This window comes from Dromiciops gliroides, chromosome 1, assembly GCF_019393635.1.
Source record: "Dromiciops gliroides isolate mDroGli1 chromosome 1, mDroGli1.pri, whole genome shotgun sequence".
Classification (NCBI taxonomy): Eukaryota; Metazoa; Chordata; class Mammalia; order Microbiotheria; family Microbiotheriidae; genus Dromiciops; species Dromiciops gliroides.
In genome coordinates this window covers 627,187,758-627,205,838 of record NC_057861.1, presented here as the reverse complement: position 1 = coordinate 627,205,838, position 18,081 = coordinate 627,187,758, and the positions used below count along the sequence as shown (strand labels likewise).

Here is an 18,081-nt window from a genome sequence, read left to right as displayed (position 1 = left end):
ACTTAGAAGTAACTTATTTTGACTAGAGACAAGAGTACTGGGCTAGGTTATGTTTCCCCTGATGGATAGAGAGGAAAAAGTTTGATGAACAACAGAAATTACATCAGAAACAAATAAATAAATAAGCTTAAAGGAAACCAGTGATTCCAAAACAACTAACTAAATAAATGAATGGATGCATACATAAATGAATGAATGAATGAATGAATGGATAGATAGATAGATGGACGGATAAATAACCGATGAAATAGGCTTAGAAAGTTGTTCACTAAAACTCATGATGGAAAATGCTCTCCACATCCAAAAAAAGGAATTGTTGAATCTGGATGCAGATTAAACCATACTGTTTCTACTTTTTTTTTCTTTTTTTGAGGTTTTTCCCTTTTGTTCAGATTCTTCTTTCACAACATGACTAATGCAGAAATGTGTTTAATTTAATTGTACATATATAACCTATATCAGATTGCTTTCTGTCTTGGGGAGGAGGGAGGGAAGGAGAAAAATTTGGAACTCAAAATCTTATAAAAACAAATGTTGAAAACTATCTTTACATGTAACTGGAAAATAATAAAATACTATTTAGAGTGGAAAAAAAGAAAGTTGTTCACCTCATGAGAATTAGAGGAATCTCCCCTCTATAGATGAATTAACTATTTACAGAGAAATTTCCCAAATGGATGACCATAATTGTCAATAATAAAAACAACCCCCTTTAGTGTCTAGTATATGCCAGGTGCCATGGTAAACACTGGGGATACTAAGCCAAAACTGCAACAGTCCCTGCCCTCAAGGATTTTACGGTCTAACAAGAAAAAAAAACTGACTCCAAGGGAGCTAGAGGAGGGGGAGGGGGAAGCGTGGAGCAGGTGGGAGGGTCAGGAAAGGCTTCCTGTAGAGGGCGGCACTAGGACTGGCTTAAAGGAAACCAGTGATTCTGAAAGGCACATCAACAGTAACTACAAACTCATATTTATATGATGATTAAAGCTTTACAAAGCACCCCTCACAATAGCCTTAAGAGGCCAACGAGGCAAGGATTGTTTTACAGATGGAGAAGCTAAGGTTCAAGAGACTCAGTGACTTGTCCTCAATCACAGAGTTTAGTCAACTGGACTTTTAACCCAGATGTCCTGACATCTTCCTGCTGTATCAAGAGCTCATCAGTTTTTTGGGTCACGGACCCCTTTGGCAGTCTAGTGAAGCCTATGGGTGGACTTTTTTTCTTAATTAATAATTTAAGGCTGTGCTAAATTTCAGTTAAGGGCTACTGAAAATACTTACCTTTTGTTTCTACTCCATCTCCCAAAGTCTATCCACAGAACGCCCATTAATGTACCATGCTGCTATGGTTTACCTATTATCCCTTCATACCTAAAGATTCTAGGATTATTTTGCAGGTGCCAAGGAAGGGATTTTTCTTCATATTGATCCATTAATGAGGCCAGAAATCAAAGACTTCTACATGTGCTTATATATCTTATTATTATTATCCCTTATCATTTATTATCTTCCCTGTTAGCGTATAAGCTCCCTTAGAGTAGGCATTCTTTCATTCTTTGTATTTGTATTACCAGTGCCTTGTGCATAGGTGTACTTAATAAATGCATTGATGCATTCAATGATTCAGCTATGTGAGAAATGGGTAATTGTCTCCTCTCAATGTGGATATAACAGTCAGTCATACTCCCCTGACCTGTTTGTAGGACAAAGGTCTCAGATCCCCTCCTCCCCCTCAGGTTAGCAAGGTCACATGGTTCAAGGAGCCCTGGTCTCAATTAGGTCCTCTCCAGAGTTCTGTCCATATAAGGAAGCATAAGGTCCACTCCTGAGTTATGCCCATACAAGGAAGAGGGGTGGGAATACTGCGTTCTGATTAGCTAGTTTTTGCCCGTAGATTGTAACCCCGGCCAGTGATGAAAAAGGGGAAGGTCCATTCGCGTTAGGGACTAGGGTATAAAACAGGGCCTGCGAGCCCCCTTTCGGGACACCCACTAGCTGCACACTAGGGTGCCTCCTTCTCATGAGAAGAAAATAAAGCCTTTGTCACCTCGCTGCTGAGTTCCTGAGAATTATTGAGAAGAGGATGGATTTTTCCCTCACAAGCTATTAGACATTCAACCCCCTCTTTACTCTTAAAATATAGTTCACATTTAAGGAAATAAATGGATTATGCTATGCCAGACCTTGAGCCAAAGAATTTCTAAACTGGAAGGGATCTTGGAGGTCATCCAGTCTAATCTTCTTTTACAGAAAAGGAAACTGAGGAGGCTCAGAGAGGGGAAAGTCACATAAAAAGTGATATGACCTGAACTCAGGCCACTCAATTTAGGCACAAAGACCATGTCTATCAGTTTCTGAGCAGAAAACAAAGAGCACAGGTGCCCATCTTCCTGTGATCCTGGGACCCTTGTAGCACTGATCTCAAGTGAGAAGAAATCTCAGAGTCGCTATTAATTGACCCCAGGACTTCCTCCCATAGAAGTACAATCACTTAACAATTCCCCCTCTTTTCCCCCCAACTGAATGGCAGGTCGCCTGCAAATCACAGGAGATGATTGAGACCTCAGCCTAAAGGCATACATCATTTTCAGGAATGGTTTGATCGATCCCTTCTCCGTGACCTGCTTTTCATTCATTCCTCTGTTGAGTTTTCTTCTGTAGTATGCAAGACTTTTTAAAAATAATAACAATAGGGGGCTGCTAGGTGGCACAGTGGATAGAGCACTGGCCCTGGATTCAGGAGGACCTGAGTTCAAATCCAGCCTCAGACACTTAACACTTACTAGCTGTGTGACCCTGGGCAAGTCACTTAACCCCAATTGCCTCACTAAAAAATAAAAAAAACAAAATTAAAAACAAAAATAATAACAAGGCATTCTCATAGAAGCTTGATGACTTCTCTTCCTCATCCATGTACAAATCATTGAGCATCATAGTTAGGAGGACCTCAGATATCTAGCCCAGATCCCCCATTTTTCAGAGAAGGAATGGGAACGCAGCCGGAGAAATGACTTGCCCAAGGTCCACACTACAGACCCAAGATTAGAGCCTGGATCTTTGAGCATTAAGTCCAGTTTTCTTTCTCCCTACCAAAGACTGCTTCCAGTAGTAGCCTTTTTTATTTTTGTTTTTATTTTTGCAGGGTAGTGAGGGTTAAGTGATTTGCCCAGGGTCACACAGCTAGTAAATGTCAAGTGTCTGAGGCTGGATTTGAACTCAGGTCCTCCTGAATCCAGGGCCAGTGCTTTATCCACTGCACCACCTAGCTGTCCCCCTCCAGTAGTAGCCTAAGGACCACTAGAGTGGTCATCCTGTTTGTTTTCTAAGGGCTAACTCAACTGAATGAACCTGGGGTCACATTGTTGGCATCTGTCTTCATCTCTCTTGTGACACTTCTGAGCATAACCCACCCTCTATCTCTGACTAGTAGTCCTAAAACTCAAGCCTCTGCTGCTCTTTGCCTTTACATCATTTAAACCCCCTCAAAATGTGCAGAGTTCCCAGCCATGCAGAACAGTAATGCTTTCAGTGTTCATGCCAAGCGGCCAGCTATCACCACATGTGCCTGTCATCCTCACCTCCTTTGGTGAGCCAGGCCATGACTACACATTAATAAAATGGCAGCTATGGCTAGAGCACCAGCCCTGGAGTCAGGAGTACCTGAGTTCAAATCTGGCCTCAGGCACTTAACACTTACTAGCTGTGTGATCCTGGGCAAGTCACTTAACCCCAATTGCCTCACTAAAAAAAAAAAAAATGGCAGCTAATTCACAGCACTCATTTATTACCTGACCTGCTAGCAGTGCTTCATTGCTCTTGGGAACAAGGTCCCTTTCGTGGTACTTATCAACTACTACTTTATTTTTATAATTCAGATCTTTTTGGTGTCAACCCATTAATTGTACAAGGTCCAGTGGCTACATGGTATCATAGATCATAGGGTTTCAAGCTTGAAGAGATCTTAGAGATCAGCTAGCCCAAACCCTTCAGCAGAGCAAAATGAGGCCCAGAGAGGAGAAGGGAACCTCAAACATAAATCTAAGCTAGTTCCCCCCTTTTACAAAGGAGGAGACTAAGACCTAGAGAGTAGGGACTTGGCTAAAGTCATATACTGGTAAAGTCTGGACTTAAGTCCATGTCTTCTGACTCTAAATTCATTGTTGTCTCCATTACACCATGCAAGAGAAAATAACCCTCTCAACCTAGTCCTTCTGTGTGGTGTGTGTGAGTGTGAGTGTGTGTGTGAGAGAGAGGGGGAGGGGAGGGGGGAAGGGAGGACAGAGAAAGGAGAGAGAGAGAGAGAACAGAGAGAGGCATTAATGTCACCATAGTTTTCTCAGAGTTTTAGTGGAAGGCACTGGGCTTGAAGTTAAAAGACCTCGGTTCAAGTCCTCATCTACTAGTTATGTGACCATGGGCAAGTTACTTTCCCTGTCTGGGTCTCAGTTTGCTCAGCTATAAAATGAGGGTAGCTCTACTTGTACCATCTACTTCACAGGACTTTGAGGAGGAAGGCGTCTTGTAAACTACAAAGTGTCATAGAACCAAGTGCATCATCTCTCTTGTTACTGTTGTTATTAGCAGCCCAGCTTTCATCCACATTCCACCAAAGTCCTAGTTCACACAAAAAGGAGAAATTTTCTTCCCCAGCCTGTGCTGTTGGGACAGACATAGTCACTAACCAGCAGCTAAGCACATCCACCTAACGCAATAGAAACCTTGAAGTGGCAGCTTGAGCAAAGGCTACTTTGAAAACCCCAAACTTGGCAAGAAGGAACATGTCCGATCTCAGGCAGAATGTAGGCCAAAGCCGGGCAGATCTGCCATTGTGTGAGCCTCTCTCTCCTCAGCATTTGGCAGCTTCCACTCACTTCTCTTTCTGTTTCCCATAGCAACAGAGAAAAACAAACTCTCCCATTATGAAAGATTTGCCTAGTAAACCCTTGTTGTAATTGATGTTCTAGATTAGTTACAGTCTGCAGGTACAGCTGCGGGGTTTAGCTCTCCCACAGTGTCCCCTGCTGTTTACTTGCAAAAATAATTTGGGAAAAGGAGGATATTTTGTGGGGAAATTGAAATATCTGGGGCTTTTATCTGAGATGCATTTCAGTGAAACAGTGATTCTGTACATAGTAGGTGCTTAATAAATGGTTACTGAATGAACAAAGAAATCATCACCCAGCTTCAGGGGTCCTGGGGTGTGTAAGATCCATGAGATTTTTTTTTTGTTTGCTCAGTGTGTAGGACGAGCAGTATAGTTCTACTGAGAATGCTGTCTGGTGGCCTGACACTGGAGACTTGTCTGTCCACCCTACACACACTCCCAGAGGTTGTCCTGCCTTGCTTAACATGCCTTGCTTAACCTCTGGAGTGATACTCTTGGCAGAGACTAGAACTTAAAGAATGTCAGAGCTGGAGGAGATCATGGAGACCGTCTAATCATTTTACAGAAGAGAAAATTGAAGGGCAGAGAGAGAACAGGATTTGCTTGTGGTCACAAAGTGTGGTAATGGCAGATTCCAGTCTAGAATTTGGGTTTCCTGTCTCTCAGTCTAGTACTGTCTCTACCACATCACACTCTTATGCTTACACACTTAATCTTCAGAATCATCATAATATGCATGAGTTATAGTCCTCATTTCCTCTGAAGAGCCCCGATTCCTCTTATAAGTATCATCCCATTTTTTCTTATCTAATCCTGCGAGGTGCAGCAAGGAAGATCAGTGTCCTTCCTATTTAACTGATAGAGAAAATGAACCCCAGAGAGTTTGAATGAACTGTCCACAGTCAGGGGTCAGCACGAGAAGCCAGCTCTTCTGATGACAGTTTAGTCCACTCACTTCTGCTGTCTGGGAGGCTGCTACTCAAAGTAACAGATGAATCTCAACCACATCCCAAAGGAAATTGAGCCTAGGATATGCCAGCACATGCCTTCATGGTGCCAGGTGGGATTGTGTGGAAAGGTTAAATCATTCCTTTCTCTCATCTCCGAGAGAGCTGGATTTATTTAGCACCATGAGGATGCTTTTGAGGTGACTTCAGTTTCCCCAACCTGGAACATCCCATTCATCAAGGACACAGGAAGAGCTACTCTGTACTACTATGTACTAGGTAGAGCCCTCTGCTAGGTCCTTGGCAGCTGGGAAATGGGCAAGGAGAAAGAAGAGATCGGGAGATGCCAAAGTGATAGAAGACACAGAGTCCCTGCCCTTCAAGAATGGACCGAACCAAACCAGGAGAACATTGTACATAGTATCAACAACATTGTGTGATGATCAGCTGTGACAGACTTAACTCTTCTCAGCAATATAATGATCCAAGACAATGCCAAAAGACTTATGGTAGAAAATGCCTTCCACATTCAGAAAAAGAACTATGGAGTCAGAATGCAGACTGAAGCATACTGTTTCCACTTTTGTTGTTGCTTTTTTGTTATTTTCCTTATTTATTCTTTCTTGTGTTTTTCCCCCCTTTGGTTCTGTTTAATGTGGAAATATGTTTAACATGATAGTAATGTATAACCTCTATCAAATTACTTGCTGGCCCGGGGAGGGAAGGGAAGGTGGGAGAAAAATTTGGAACTCAAAAATATCTTTACATGTAATTGAGAAAAATTAAAAGAAATGAAAATACCCCCCCCCCAAAAAAAAAAACTGAAGCTCTCAGTTTTCCATGCAACTATCTAATGCTAGGAATTGCAGAGCAGTTGCTTATCTCATTGGTAGAGAGATTTTCCTCCCTAGGACATCCCTACATCAGTGAAATCGCAGGTCTGGCCACTGAGGTCCCTGCTCTCCCTCCAAAATGAAAGCTAGGACACATGTCCATAAATGAATACAACTTAGATCAATGCAACTGTAGATAAATACAAATAATACAAACTAGAATCCCTTCTTTTAAACCATAACACCCTGAGGTCAGAAACCATGTCCTCTCTGTCCTTAGATCTCCCTAGACACTTAGCACAAGGCATTATGTGAGAGGCCCTTCAATGGTTCCTGAACTAAAGCAGGGGTGTGATCAGAGGAGGGGAGGGATCCCAGGGGACTCAGGGAAGGTTTAACATTGGGTCTGGAATCAGGAAGACCTGAGTTCAAATGTGGCCTCAGACACTGACTATCTGTGGGATCCCGGACAAGTCACTTAACCTCTGTCTGCCTCAGTTTCCTCAATTGTAAAATGAGTATCATAACAGCAGGATTATTTGTGAGGATCAAATGAGATATTTGTAAAGCACTTAGCACAGTGCCTGGCGTATAGTAGGACCAGTTGTGAGAAATCTTTGCTGATGAATTGAAGGCACCCTAAATTTCGCTAGTACAAGCCCTGACAGTGATGCTGGTGATTGTGTAGGCTTCAGCCAACTGAGACTGATGGCTTTTGCGTGTTTCCTTCCTAACAGACCTATGAGCAAAATGAATGGATATTCCACCTGGCAGGCAAGCTCTTAGCCAACGATCCAGAAGCCCTGTCCCTGATTGCATTCAATCCGTTCGAGGGCAAAGACCCCCCCAGGTAAGCTACTTCTCAGCAAGACAGGTATCTCATATTTGACTCTCGGAATGATCAGGTTCCCTTGGACAGGAGACTTTCAGGATAAAAATTGAAGAAGGCCGTATAGTAGAGTGGTCTTCTCTCTACCCACCCAGTAATGAGGCCCAGGAGGCTCACCGTAGAGTGATTTTTTGGCAGGACCTGAGGTAATGAAGCCAACCAGTTGACATGACAAACTCTGGACTAAAACTCAAGAGACTCGAGTTCAAGTTGAGGTCCTGTGTGCATCATACAGTGGGAAGGGTCCTGGTTTGGTGTCAGAGGACATAGGTTCAAATCCTTTCATACCCCTGTGGCCTTGGCATAACTTCTCCGGCCTTCGCTTTCCTCCCCTCTAAAACAAGGACAGCCTTGGATTTGAGAGCCTCTAAGGTCACTCCCAGCTCCAAATCTGATCTGAGACTCTGAGTGAGTTCCTCTCCCTGAGCCTTAGAGTCTTCAAAACCCTCTCTGGTTTCTACCATTCTGTTGGGCTTTCATTCCCTCTGATCACATGCCTGGTAGTTAGGAGTCATTTGATCCTGATGTCAGGAAAAAATATGCAGCCAAGGATACTGGTGCCAGTGTTTATTCCAGTTGTATATGTCCTCAGGCTCTGAGTTCAGTGGTTTATTAGTCCTACAGGAAATAAGTTTGGTAATGACAATTAACATCAATTACCTACACAGGAAGCAATGTCTAGGAGGTAGGGTTGCCGCTTACATGGTGATTAATGCTTTCTATCTTATCCTTTACTTCCCAAAAGAGAAAGATGTCAAAAGAGAAGTTGACTATTAAAAACACAGTAAAGAAAGAACAATTAGCAAATTCCCAAATTGTGTTTTGGTATAGTTTCTATTACAAAGAATAATACTTAAGTAAAGGATTTGGTTACTGTTACTTACTGCTAGTAAATGAAAATGTGCTTGGGTTTCATCAGTCTTGTGCTTCATATCAAGAAGCCAGTTCAGCACATGTATTTTCCTGTGCTAATAGCTCTGAAAGAGGCAAAATCCTTTATTTTAACAAATAATTTGTCTTGGGAATAGCTAACCAGAAGCACAATTAATTATTTTACAAATTATTCTCCCCTTACTGCCCATATTAACCAACATTTGGACTTCAGCCATATTGTAGGTACCATAACTTCACAATGAGAGTTTGTTTGGATCAGCCTGGAATAATCATTCCTCCTCTCCTCCTCTTGCAATCCTGCCACTCATTCAAAGCCCACTTCAAATCCCACTTCCTCCATGAAGCCATCCATGTTCTTCCCTAGGAGGAAATTATTTCCCAGCTGCCTTGGACTTCATATAACACTTTTTATGCATTTATCTATTTTGTATTGTAATTATTGGTTTATGTGTCGTTAAGTCTCCTAGTCCAGTTTGAGCTCCATGAAAACAGCAAATGTGTTTTATTCAGCTCCAACACTAGCACGGGTCCCTTTATGAAGTAGGTGCTTAATAAATGTTGGTTGAATGAACAAATTCAAATGAAAGCAAAATGATCAGTGAGACACTAAATTGCATAATGTTCTCATTCCATATCATTACTTTACCTCCTTATTGATGAACCAAATATGGTTTTATTCTGTTGAATTTCAATATCAGTTAGTCACTAAGCATTTATTAAGTACCTATGATGTGCCAGGAAATGGGTTAAGCATTGGAGATACAAAGAGAGGCCAAAGATCATCCCTGGCTTTGAGGAGTTCACAGTCTAATGGAGACAACGAGGAGTCCAAAATGGACAAACAAGCTCTCTTCCCCTATGTTTCATAAAGAAAATGACAGCCATTTCATCTAACGCGCCCTTCTCTTCCCTCCTTTGCCAGGCAGTCAGGGCCCAGAGCCCACAGGTCTGTGATACATAGTGTATAATCCATTGCCAAGAGACTCACAAACAAAACCAAGGCCCATAAATGCCCATTTATTGTCGAAACTGCATTATTGGCTAATATTGTACTTTGCTGAGTTCTCCAATCAGGAGATCTGTTACACCTGGATAATGACATGCTGGCTAAAATCCAAGTGGATTCTTGCAGGCCTTCTATTAATTATTTCTAGAAAAGCCACTCTGGGATATGTCAGCAATGTCCCTTGCTGATGAAGGATACAGCTTTAATAATGTTTACAGAGAGTTCCCGAACCTGATTAGTTCGGCCTGTGTTATTTAGACAAATAGGGCATTGAGGATTGATGCTGGGGGCTTAATGGGGTCTCCCAGAACACTAGTGTGCTGTAGGGAACAGGCTTCCCTTGGCAGTCCTGTGAACTGAATGATATCATAAAAAGATTTCAACTCCATCCATAGTATCCTAGAGCTTGGTAGCAAAATGTCCTTATGTGAGAACCAGAAGGGCCCATAGAGCTCATCTAATCCAATCCCTTCATTTTATCATTAAGGGCCGGTTTTCTGACTGCAAATTCACTACTCTTTCCACTGCCTTATGCTGGCTTCTCTGGAATCTACAAAGCATAGAATGGTCCTGTGACCTCAGAAATACTGATAGAGAATAGCAGCCATTTAATGTCACTTTCTGGCGCACCCTTTTAATTTTTGTGGCCTTTTTTTCCTGAGATTCTTATCTTGAAGGTGTAGAATTTGAGTGTCCCTGACCCCCATTCCCAGGGGGCTGTACTGCTCACTAGGCTTCAAAGTCCCGTCAGTGCCCATCCTCTACCCTCACCCCAGACTCCTTATCTGATAGCTGCTGGTAGGAACTAAGAGACTGAATGCAAACCAGGTTTAATTCTGACATTACATCTTAGACACTGAAAGTACCAAGGGGCTCTGTATTCATAGAAATCCTAAAAAGCAGCATGTCAGCAAAAGCATGACCTTGGCGTCCCTGGAAGGTTTGGTACATGCAGGCTAAGAACCATAGTATGGAAGCTGTAATGGGGACCTTCCATTTACTCATGTGCTGGGAGCTATCCCCAGGAAATTCTCAGCTTGCTCTCAGGGAGCCATCAAGTCCCACAGGCTCTCTTCTACACTGTGTATGTGTGTGTGTGTGTGTGTGTGTGTGTGTGTGTGTGTGTGTGTGTGTATGTATGTATGTATATATTGATGCTCAAGCTTCACTTCAGCTACATCCTTGAAATTGGGAGGAAGTACCAACTTTTCCTGAAGATCATTAATATCCTGACACCACCCATATCTGTGCTTTTCACAGGGGGAACTATATAGGCTTCCTTTTCTTCCCTCTCTAGGTACAAGTATCTTCTAAGTGTTACAGGGCAAGAACTAGAAATCTGTTGGTTTTTTTTAATTAATGAAGGGCAAGGTGACCCTTCCCAAAATCTTAATTTGAGAACTCAGAGGTGAAGGCATGATGTAAGGCTTTTATTCACATAATGAATATTTGCCAAGTGGCTGCAGTGCTAGGTTATGCCAAGGAAAATACAGCAATGTATAAGACAGAGTCCTTGTACCTAGAAAACCCACAATCTAATAGAGGGAATAAGATAAGTATATAAATAACCATGACACAAAGGAGATTATGATGAATATCATAAGAGAAGGACACTATGTTTTGCTAGTTTAGAAAAAGAAGAATCTTTTCCAACTATAGAAATCAGGGAAGGCTTCATAGACAAGGGGCATTTGAGTGGGTCTTAAAGGATGGTTAAGATTTTTTCAGGTAGATATGTGAATGGGGAAGATGGCATCCCAGAAGGAAGGGACTATCTGAGCAAACACAAGAAAAATGTGGGAAATGAGGCTAGAAAATGTTAAGGGCTAAAATTCTAGCTAAACTGTCTAAAATATTTAATGAGTGGTTGCCAATAAATTATAAGCTCTAGCAAGAATTAGACTTTTAAGCATTTATTAAGGAAAATAAGAATTTGGTAAACTGGGGGAACAGATTAGAATCCACATTTAGAATCTTAAATTACACAAAAAGAAAAATAGGACCAAAGGGTGGGTGGGTGTAGAGGGTAGTTTGGGAAAGACTTTGAATACCTGGATGGACTTCATTCACTGATGATGATGAAGAAGAAGAAGAAAAAGAAGAAGATACCTTACATCTGTTAAATACTTTATCAGTTTATAAATTCCTTAACATACACTGTGTCTTTTGATCTCCACAACACGTATATGATGTAAACACAGCAAATATAATTACACCTACTTTTTAGAGATAAGGAAACTGAGTCTCCAAAGGGATAAGTTGCTTGCATTAGGTGACATGTCAAGTACTTCTCAAAACTAGGACTCAAACATAGTTCTTATAATTCCATGCTCTTTTCCTCGTGACTGTGCTCCCATAGATAGGAAGTAGGGAATCATTGCTGTGTTTTTGAAAAGGGGAATAGTGTGGTCAGTCCTATGCAATAGGAAGATGCTTATTAGTTGGGATGTGTTGTGTGGTATAGTGGAATGTTCTCTACAATCTGACCTTAGCCTGCTTTTCTAGCCTAATCTCCCATCACTCTCCTATATATTTTCTATTCTTATTTGCTAATATTATTAAGAGGTAGCTGGAATAAAGGTATAGCTACACTTGCTCATGTTTTGAAAATAACACAAAGATAAGAGAAATTGCTAAGACAATGGATGACTATCAGGATCTAAAAAGATTTTGACAGTCTGGGATATTGGACTGAATCTAATAAGATGAAACTCAAAAGGGATAAAATCAAAGTCCTACATTTGGGATCAAATAATCAACTTCAATTGTCCAGTATGAGAAAAATGGTTAGATAGCAGTTGTTCTGGAAAAGATCTGGGGGTTTTAGTGGACTGCAAGCTCAATATGAGTCAACAATGTGGTGTGGCAGCCAAAAAGGCTGGATCAAAGAAAATCTTATTAATAATAATCCAGTAACATGCATAGAACATACCATAGGGGAAAAACCTAGTAGGAGGTCTCATGATATACTAGAAAAATCAATGGATTTAGAGTCATAGACTCTGTTCTGTTCTTTGCATGTGACCCTGAGCTTAATACGGGGATGAGAGGATGAAGAGGAAGTCTGGTGATAAGAGCTAACTCAAAGAGTTAGCTCCTTTTTCATATTCAGGGGTATTTCATGCTGTGCATACAACCAGCAGGGCACTGCCCTGAGCAATACTCAAAAAGAGTCAAGACTTCCAAGAAAGGTTCGATAAAGTATCGACAGTATCGCCCATCCAGGGAGGCCATATTTGTGACTCCATTCTCAGGTAGCAAAAGTAGGTTTATTAAGCATTGAGTTGGGAGGTGGCCCAAGCAGAAAAAACTGCTTGAGAACTGGGACTACTTTTCACTTTGTCTTTATAACCCCAGCACCTTACACAATTCCCTGCACATAAAGGCTTATTGGATCAGATTAGGTGGTGTGTGTGCACACACATGTGCATGTGAAATGAAAAGCCATGACTGCTGTCTATAACAGGTTACACAGGTTAGTAGCTTCACAGTAGCTTCATCGTGACAATAATTTCAGTGTCCTGTCTTCAGGCCTAAGCTGTGCCTCGTCCTATGACACATTGCTCTGAGCTATCACAGAATCATAGACTTAGTTCTGGAAGAAATGTTTGAGGCACCTAATCCAACGTGGCCAAGCTGAAATTAAAAGCCAGGTCCTTTGACTTCAGACTGTGGCTCAGTCTACTTTACCATGTTAAGTGTTGTTGTCTCCAATCCTGTCTCATCCAGCTTTTCCTCCTGGACACTAAGGCCAGTGACGTGCTCCTGTGACAGCTTTCTCTGGCCTCACCCCGTACACTTTCTGGGATGGATCATCAAAATTAACCTCTATCTTAGGAAGGCTTAGGATGACACCATGCATACAGTCTACCTCTTATCAAATATTTTGATGTTTTGAAAAATAGATGATCTCACTGGTGTTGGGAACACCGGTGTCATTCCTCCATCGTTGAGGACTTTAATCCATCTATGTGTCATGATTTGCCAAAACTTTTATCTGGTGATCAAATAGCTGACAATGGCCATCTTGGTCTTTGTACAGCAAGAATCCAGGTTGCCCTCCACACCACCCTGAGGCAGCAGAGGAAGCCTTTAGCGGGAGACCTACCAAGATAAGATAAAATCAGATCTGTACTTCTAGAAGGGGCCATATAAGAGCTTTCAATCTGAGCCCCTCATTTTACAGAGAGAAAACTGAAGCACAAAAAAGGGAATTAGCTTTTTCAGGGTCAATTAATGAGTCAAGCACATGGCTGGGATTAGAACCCTGACATAGCTAGTCCAGCCCAATTTCCATGTGACAGATGACTCTTCTTCAGAATTTTATCTCTAGCTGTGAATTACCATGGCCCATGGAGGAATGAGGCAAGATCCATCCTTCACAAGATATGAATTCTAGCCTTCCTTTACTCCCAACACCTTGCCATTAAGTGTTTTGCCAACATCTCCTAGTGCTGTCAGTAAGGTATGTCTGAAATTATGATTCATATGGGAAAGCCACCTGGTATTTCACTGATACAGATCTCTGTGACTTGGTAGATAAGGATGAGGTTCTTACTTGAAACCCATAAAAGTGACTTTCCCAGGGTTGCAGGGCTAGTGTGAAAGGTCACATGTGAACTCTGGTCCTCCAGCATTCTGTCATACGTGCCTCTTTAGCCTCTGATAAATGATGAAAAATATCAATGTGTGAAGCACGATTTATAATTTTGAAGCCTTTATTGAGCCTTGCCAATTCCTACCACAGACCTTCTATCTAGTATTAGTGTTAACAATGACAGCTCCCATTTTTGTAGAGTATTAAGATTTACAAAGCACTTCCCTCATATTGATCCTGTGAAGTAGATAAAGGAGAGTTTCCCATTTTACTATTAAGGAAACTGAGGCTTAGAAAGGTTAATTAGGTTGCCCGGGTCATACAGCTGCTAAGGCCTGGAGGTGTAATTCCAGCCAAAGTTTTTTGACTCTGCCTAATGTGCTCTTTTCACTATACCCAACTGCCACTCCTTGGCTCAGGATGGTCCTGTTTTTCAGTAGCTAAGTAGAAAAATCTTCATTTCCCCCCTCGATGCCTTTCTAAAAGGGGATTTTGAGGCTTAATTATTTTCATTCCTTGCTAGACTAAATAATTAGGGGAAGGGACTGTTTCCCATAAGGATGTGAAGTTCCGACTTCATGGATTTTGTTCTGCTAATGGAAACTCTACACCTCTGATAGCCGAGGGACTTTCACAATGAGTTAATGCCTCAAAATGAAATTTCTTAGGCTGATGTTTGTAGCTTTCTTTACATCTTAAAAAAAAAAAGTTAACCTTTTTTTTTCCAAGTGTGATAAACTTAAAATGAAAAACAGGTGACTGATTAAAAATGAGAACATTGTTGAATGTGCGGCTTAATTGGGTGTGAGCCTGTATTTGATGGAAATGGATGTTTATAGATGCTAAATGTGGCCAACATCCAGTGGATAAGATACAAAACTGTTACCCATCACAGATTAAACTATTACCATCTTCACTTAAGAAATGAGGATGTGCTTTAGAGTGTTGTACCAGCTACAAAGGAAAAACAAAGTTTATTTGATTTTTTTAAGCCTTTATTTCCACCTAAACAGTTAGTTATGTACATGCAATGCCCTTAGAGAGAAAGGATGCTAGGGGTGCTCAGGCTGTTGAAAGCTGGGACACTGCCCATCAAAGCATTAGATTTAGAGTAGAAAGACCTGGGTTCAAATCTCAGTGTCTTCCAGGTCTCTGCTTGGCCTTGTGCTATTTGGTATTGGTAACCAACAACTGGGTTAAAGGCAAAGGTGGCATTCTCATTGGATTTTCAGATGACATGAAACCAAGAGGGCTAGCTAACATAGTGGGGGACAGAATCAACATCCAAAAACATTTGGACAGGCTAGAGTTCTGAGTTGGATTGAGTAAGATGTAATTTAATTGGGGTTAATGGTCAGTTATACATGGGTTCAAATAATCAGCTTCATAAGTATAGATGGGAAAAACTTCTTAAGACAGCAGTTTATCTGAAAAAGATATGGTGGTCTATATATTCATATTGGCCTATCAGCCAAAATCGCTTCCAGGAGTGAGATGGGAAGAGTCCTCTTGTTCTGCCCTGAGCAGACCATATCAGGAGCACCATGTTCAGTTTGGGCACCCAAGTTTCAAAAGGACACTGATAAGCAGAAAAGCATTTTGAGGAGAATAACTAGGATGGTAATAGCCATTGCATCTATGCCATGAGAAGATGAATGGGAAGACTTGGGGAAGTTGAGCTTGGAGAAGACTCAGGAGGATTGTAATAGCTGTTGTTAGGTATTTCAGAGGCCATCACATGGAAAAGGGATTAGCTTGGCTCTCTTTGTCCCCAAAGGGCCAAATGAAGAGAAAGGGGCAGAAGCTGAGAAGTGGCAGATTTCAGCTTGATGTCAAGGAAAGCCCCCTAACCACTCGGGTTGTCTCAAAGTGGAATAAGCTGCCTCAAGAGATAGTCAATTCCTCCTAACTGGAGGCCTTGCAGAAAAGGCTGGATGACTGCATTTCGGTGTCTGGTACTTGGGGGTTCCTTTTTGGTGTGGGCTGGCCGAGATGCCCCTGAGGTCCTTCCACACTCCCAAAGTTGCTATGGTTCTGTGATCTCCACTCTTCTGATTCATTACCTCTGTGACTCTGAGCCTGTCACTTAATGTCGCTGAGCCTCATTTTCTTCATCTATCAGTGAGGGGACTAGAGTGGATGATCTCTAAGATCTCTGGCAGCTCAAAAGTCTTTGATACCAAAAGCATGTTTGCGAGGGGGGCCACTTCCACAGAGTGTTAGCTTCTTCCAAATGGCCCAAGTCATGGCTCCCTGCTTATTGCTCTCCTTGAGTTCTGAAGTATGGGGCTGGGAGCTGCATGACAAAAGGGCAACAATCTCTTAGCTAAACTTCATCTCTTAAGAATAGATATCCTGCAGAAAGCAACTGTTCTTCCTTTCCGTATCTTCCAATGAAAAGAGCATCCAAAATAAACGTCCTGTAGCATAGTGCTGTTTTCAGGAGGGCTCCTGGATGTTTAACAGCCTATAGTTGTGCAGTACCTGATGGTTTGCAAAGTGCATCACCATTCTGTGCATTTCAAAGAAGTGAAGAGGCTTTCCCCCTAGTCACGTGGCAGTAAGTGTCAGAGCTAGGATTCAAACATAGGTCTCTTGACTGCCAGGCCAACATCTTCCTCTTTGATACCATGCTGTCACATAGGGGAAATTGTGGAAAATGGAAGAAAGCAGGGAGAGGTGGTTGGTTCAACACAGAGTCCTGATCTCAGGCCCTGAGACTAGCTTCTGAGAGTTTTCTTAGCTACAAAAAAAAAGCCAAAATTCGTATGGGAACAGGCTAAGAAAATAGAATCCTAACATCATAGCTCCAGAGCTGGAAAGAATTCTAGAGGTCATGTAGTCCAGTCCTTTCATTTTAGAAGGGAGAAAACCAAGGTCTAGAGAAGTTAAGTGACTTTCTTAAAGCCATATAGATAGTAGGTGGCAAATTCAATTTCTGAATTTGAGTCTTCTGACTCCAAATATGAGCCATGTTCAATTCACCACCTTACAAATACATTTGTACTTGCCATTCCTGAGGTTTAATGTGAGACTTGGGTTCTAATCCCCTTTCTATCACTTGTTATTGTTATTCTTTAGTCATTTCAGTCATGTCTGACTCTTCCTGATCCCATTTGGGGTTTTCTTGGCAAAGATACTGGAGTGCTTTGCCATTTCCTTCTCCAGCTCATTTTACAGATGAGGAAACTGAGGCAAACAGGGTTAAGTGACTTACCCAGGATCACACAACTAGGAAGTGTCTAAGGCTGGATTTGAACTCAGGTCTTCCTCACTTCAGGTGCAGCCTCTATTACTAATCCTTGGATAAATCACCTTTCTGAATTTCTCCAATGAAAGGGATAGATAAAATGATACCTAGAGTCTCATGGTCATTTGACTATCCAACCTCATCAGGTTATTGTGAAGCAGAGAGTAGATAAGGAGGCTCAAACAAGTGATTCTATTGGCATAGGGAACTCCCAGGGGAAGAAACTCCCTGTACCAATGCAGGCTAGCCCCTTCTCTGACATTTATCATCTTGAGGAGTTGACTAAGATGTTAAGTGGATGGCCAGGGCCCCACAGCCAATATGAATCAGAGACAGGACTTGAACCCAGGTCTTCTGACTCCAAGGCTGGCTTTCTCTCCATTACCCTACAATGCCTCTCATAGCAGCATAAGGAAAATGCTGATAAAAAACACCTTGGTTTGAACACCTTGAAGGACTAGAAAAACGTGAGCACTTGTTATTCTGAATCTATAATTCAGAATTTCTACCAATTACCCTTAAGATAAAATACAAATTCTTCATCCAGACACTATTTGGATCCACCCTACCTTCATGCCCTTATTTCATGTTATTCTTCTTCATGCAGTCTGTATTTCATCCAAAAGGACTCCTCACTGTCTGTTCCTTCATCTCATCCTGCCTTCTCCTACCTGGAATGAACTACCTCCTTAGCTCCATCTGCTGAAATTCTTTTCTTCCTGCAAGGCTCACCCCAAGAGTCTTTTCTTAGGGATCTGCTGCTCCTGTCACTGTATCCAT

General features: G+C 41.8%; 1 protein-coding gene across 1 annotated transcript in view; it reads left to right on the top strand.

Annotated features, from left to right (window-relative positions):
• Positions 1 to 18,081, top strand: part of LMF1 (lipase maturation factor 1) — a 710,851-nt gene that overhangs the window by 676,336 nt on the left and 16,434 nt on the right. The window contains 1 exon segment of the mRNA XM_043976446.1: positions 7,403 to 7,515. Within this exon segment, the coding sequence (XP_043832381.1) occupies positions 7,403 to 7,515 (113 nt within the window).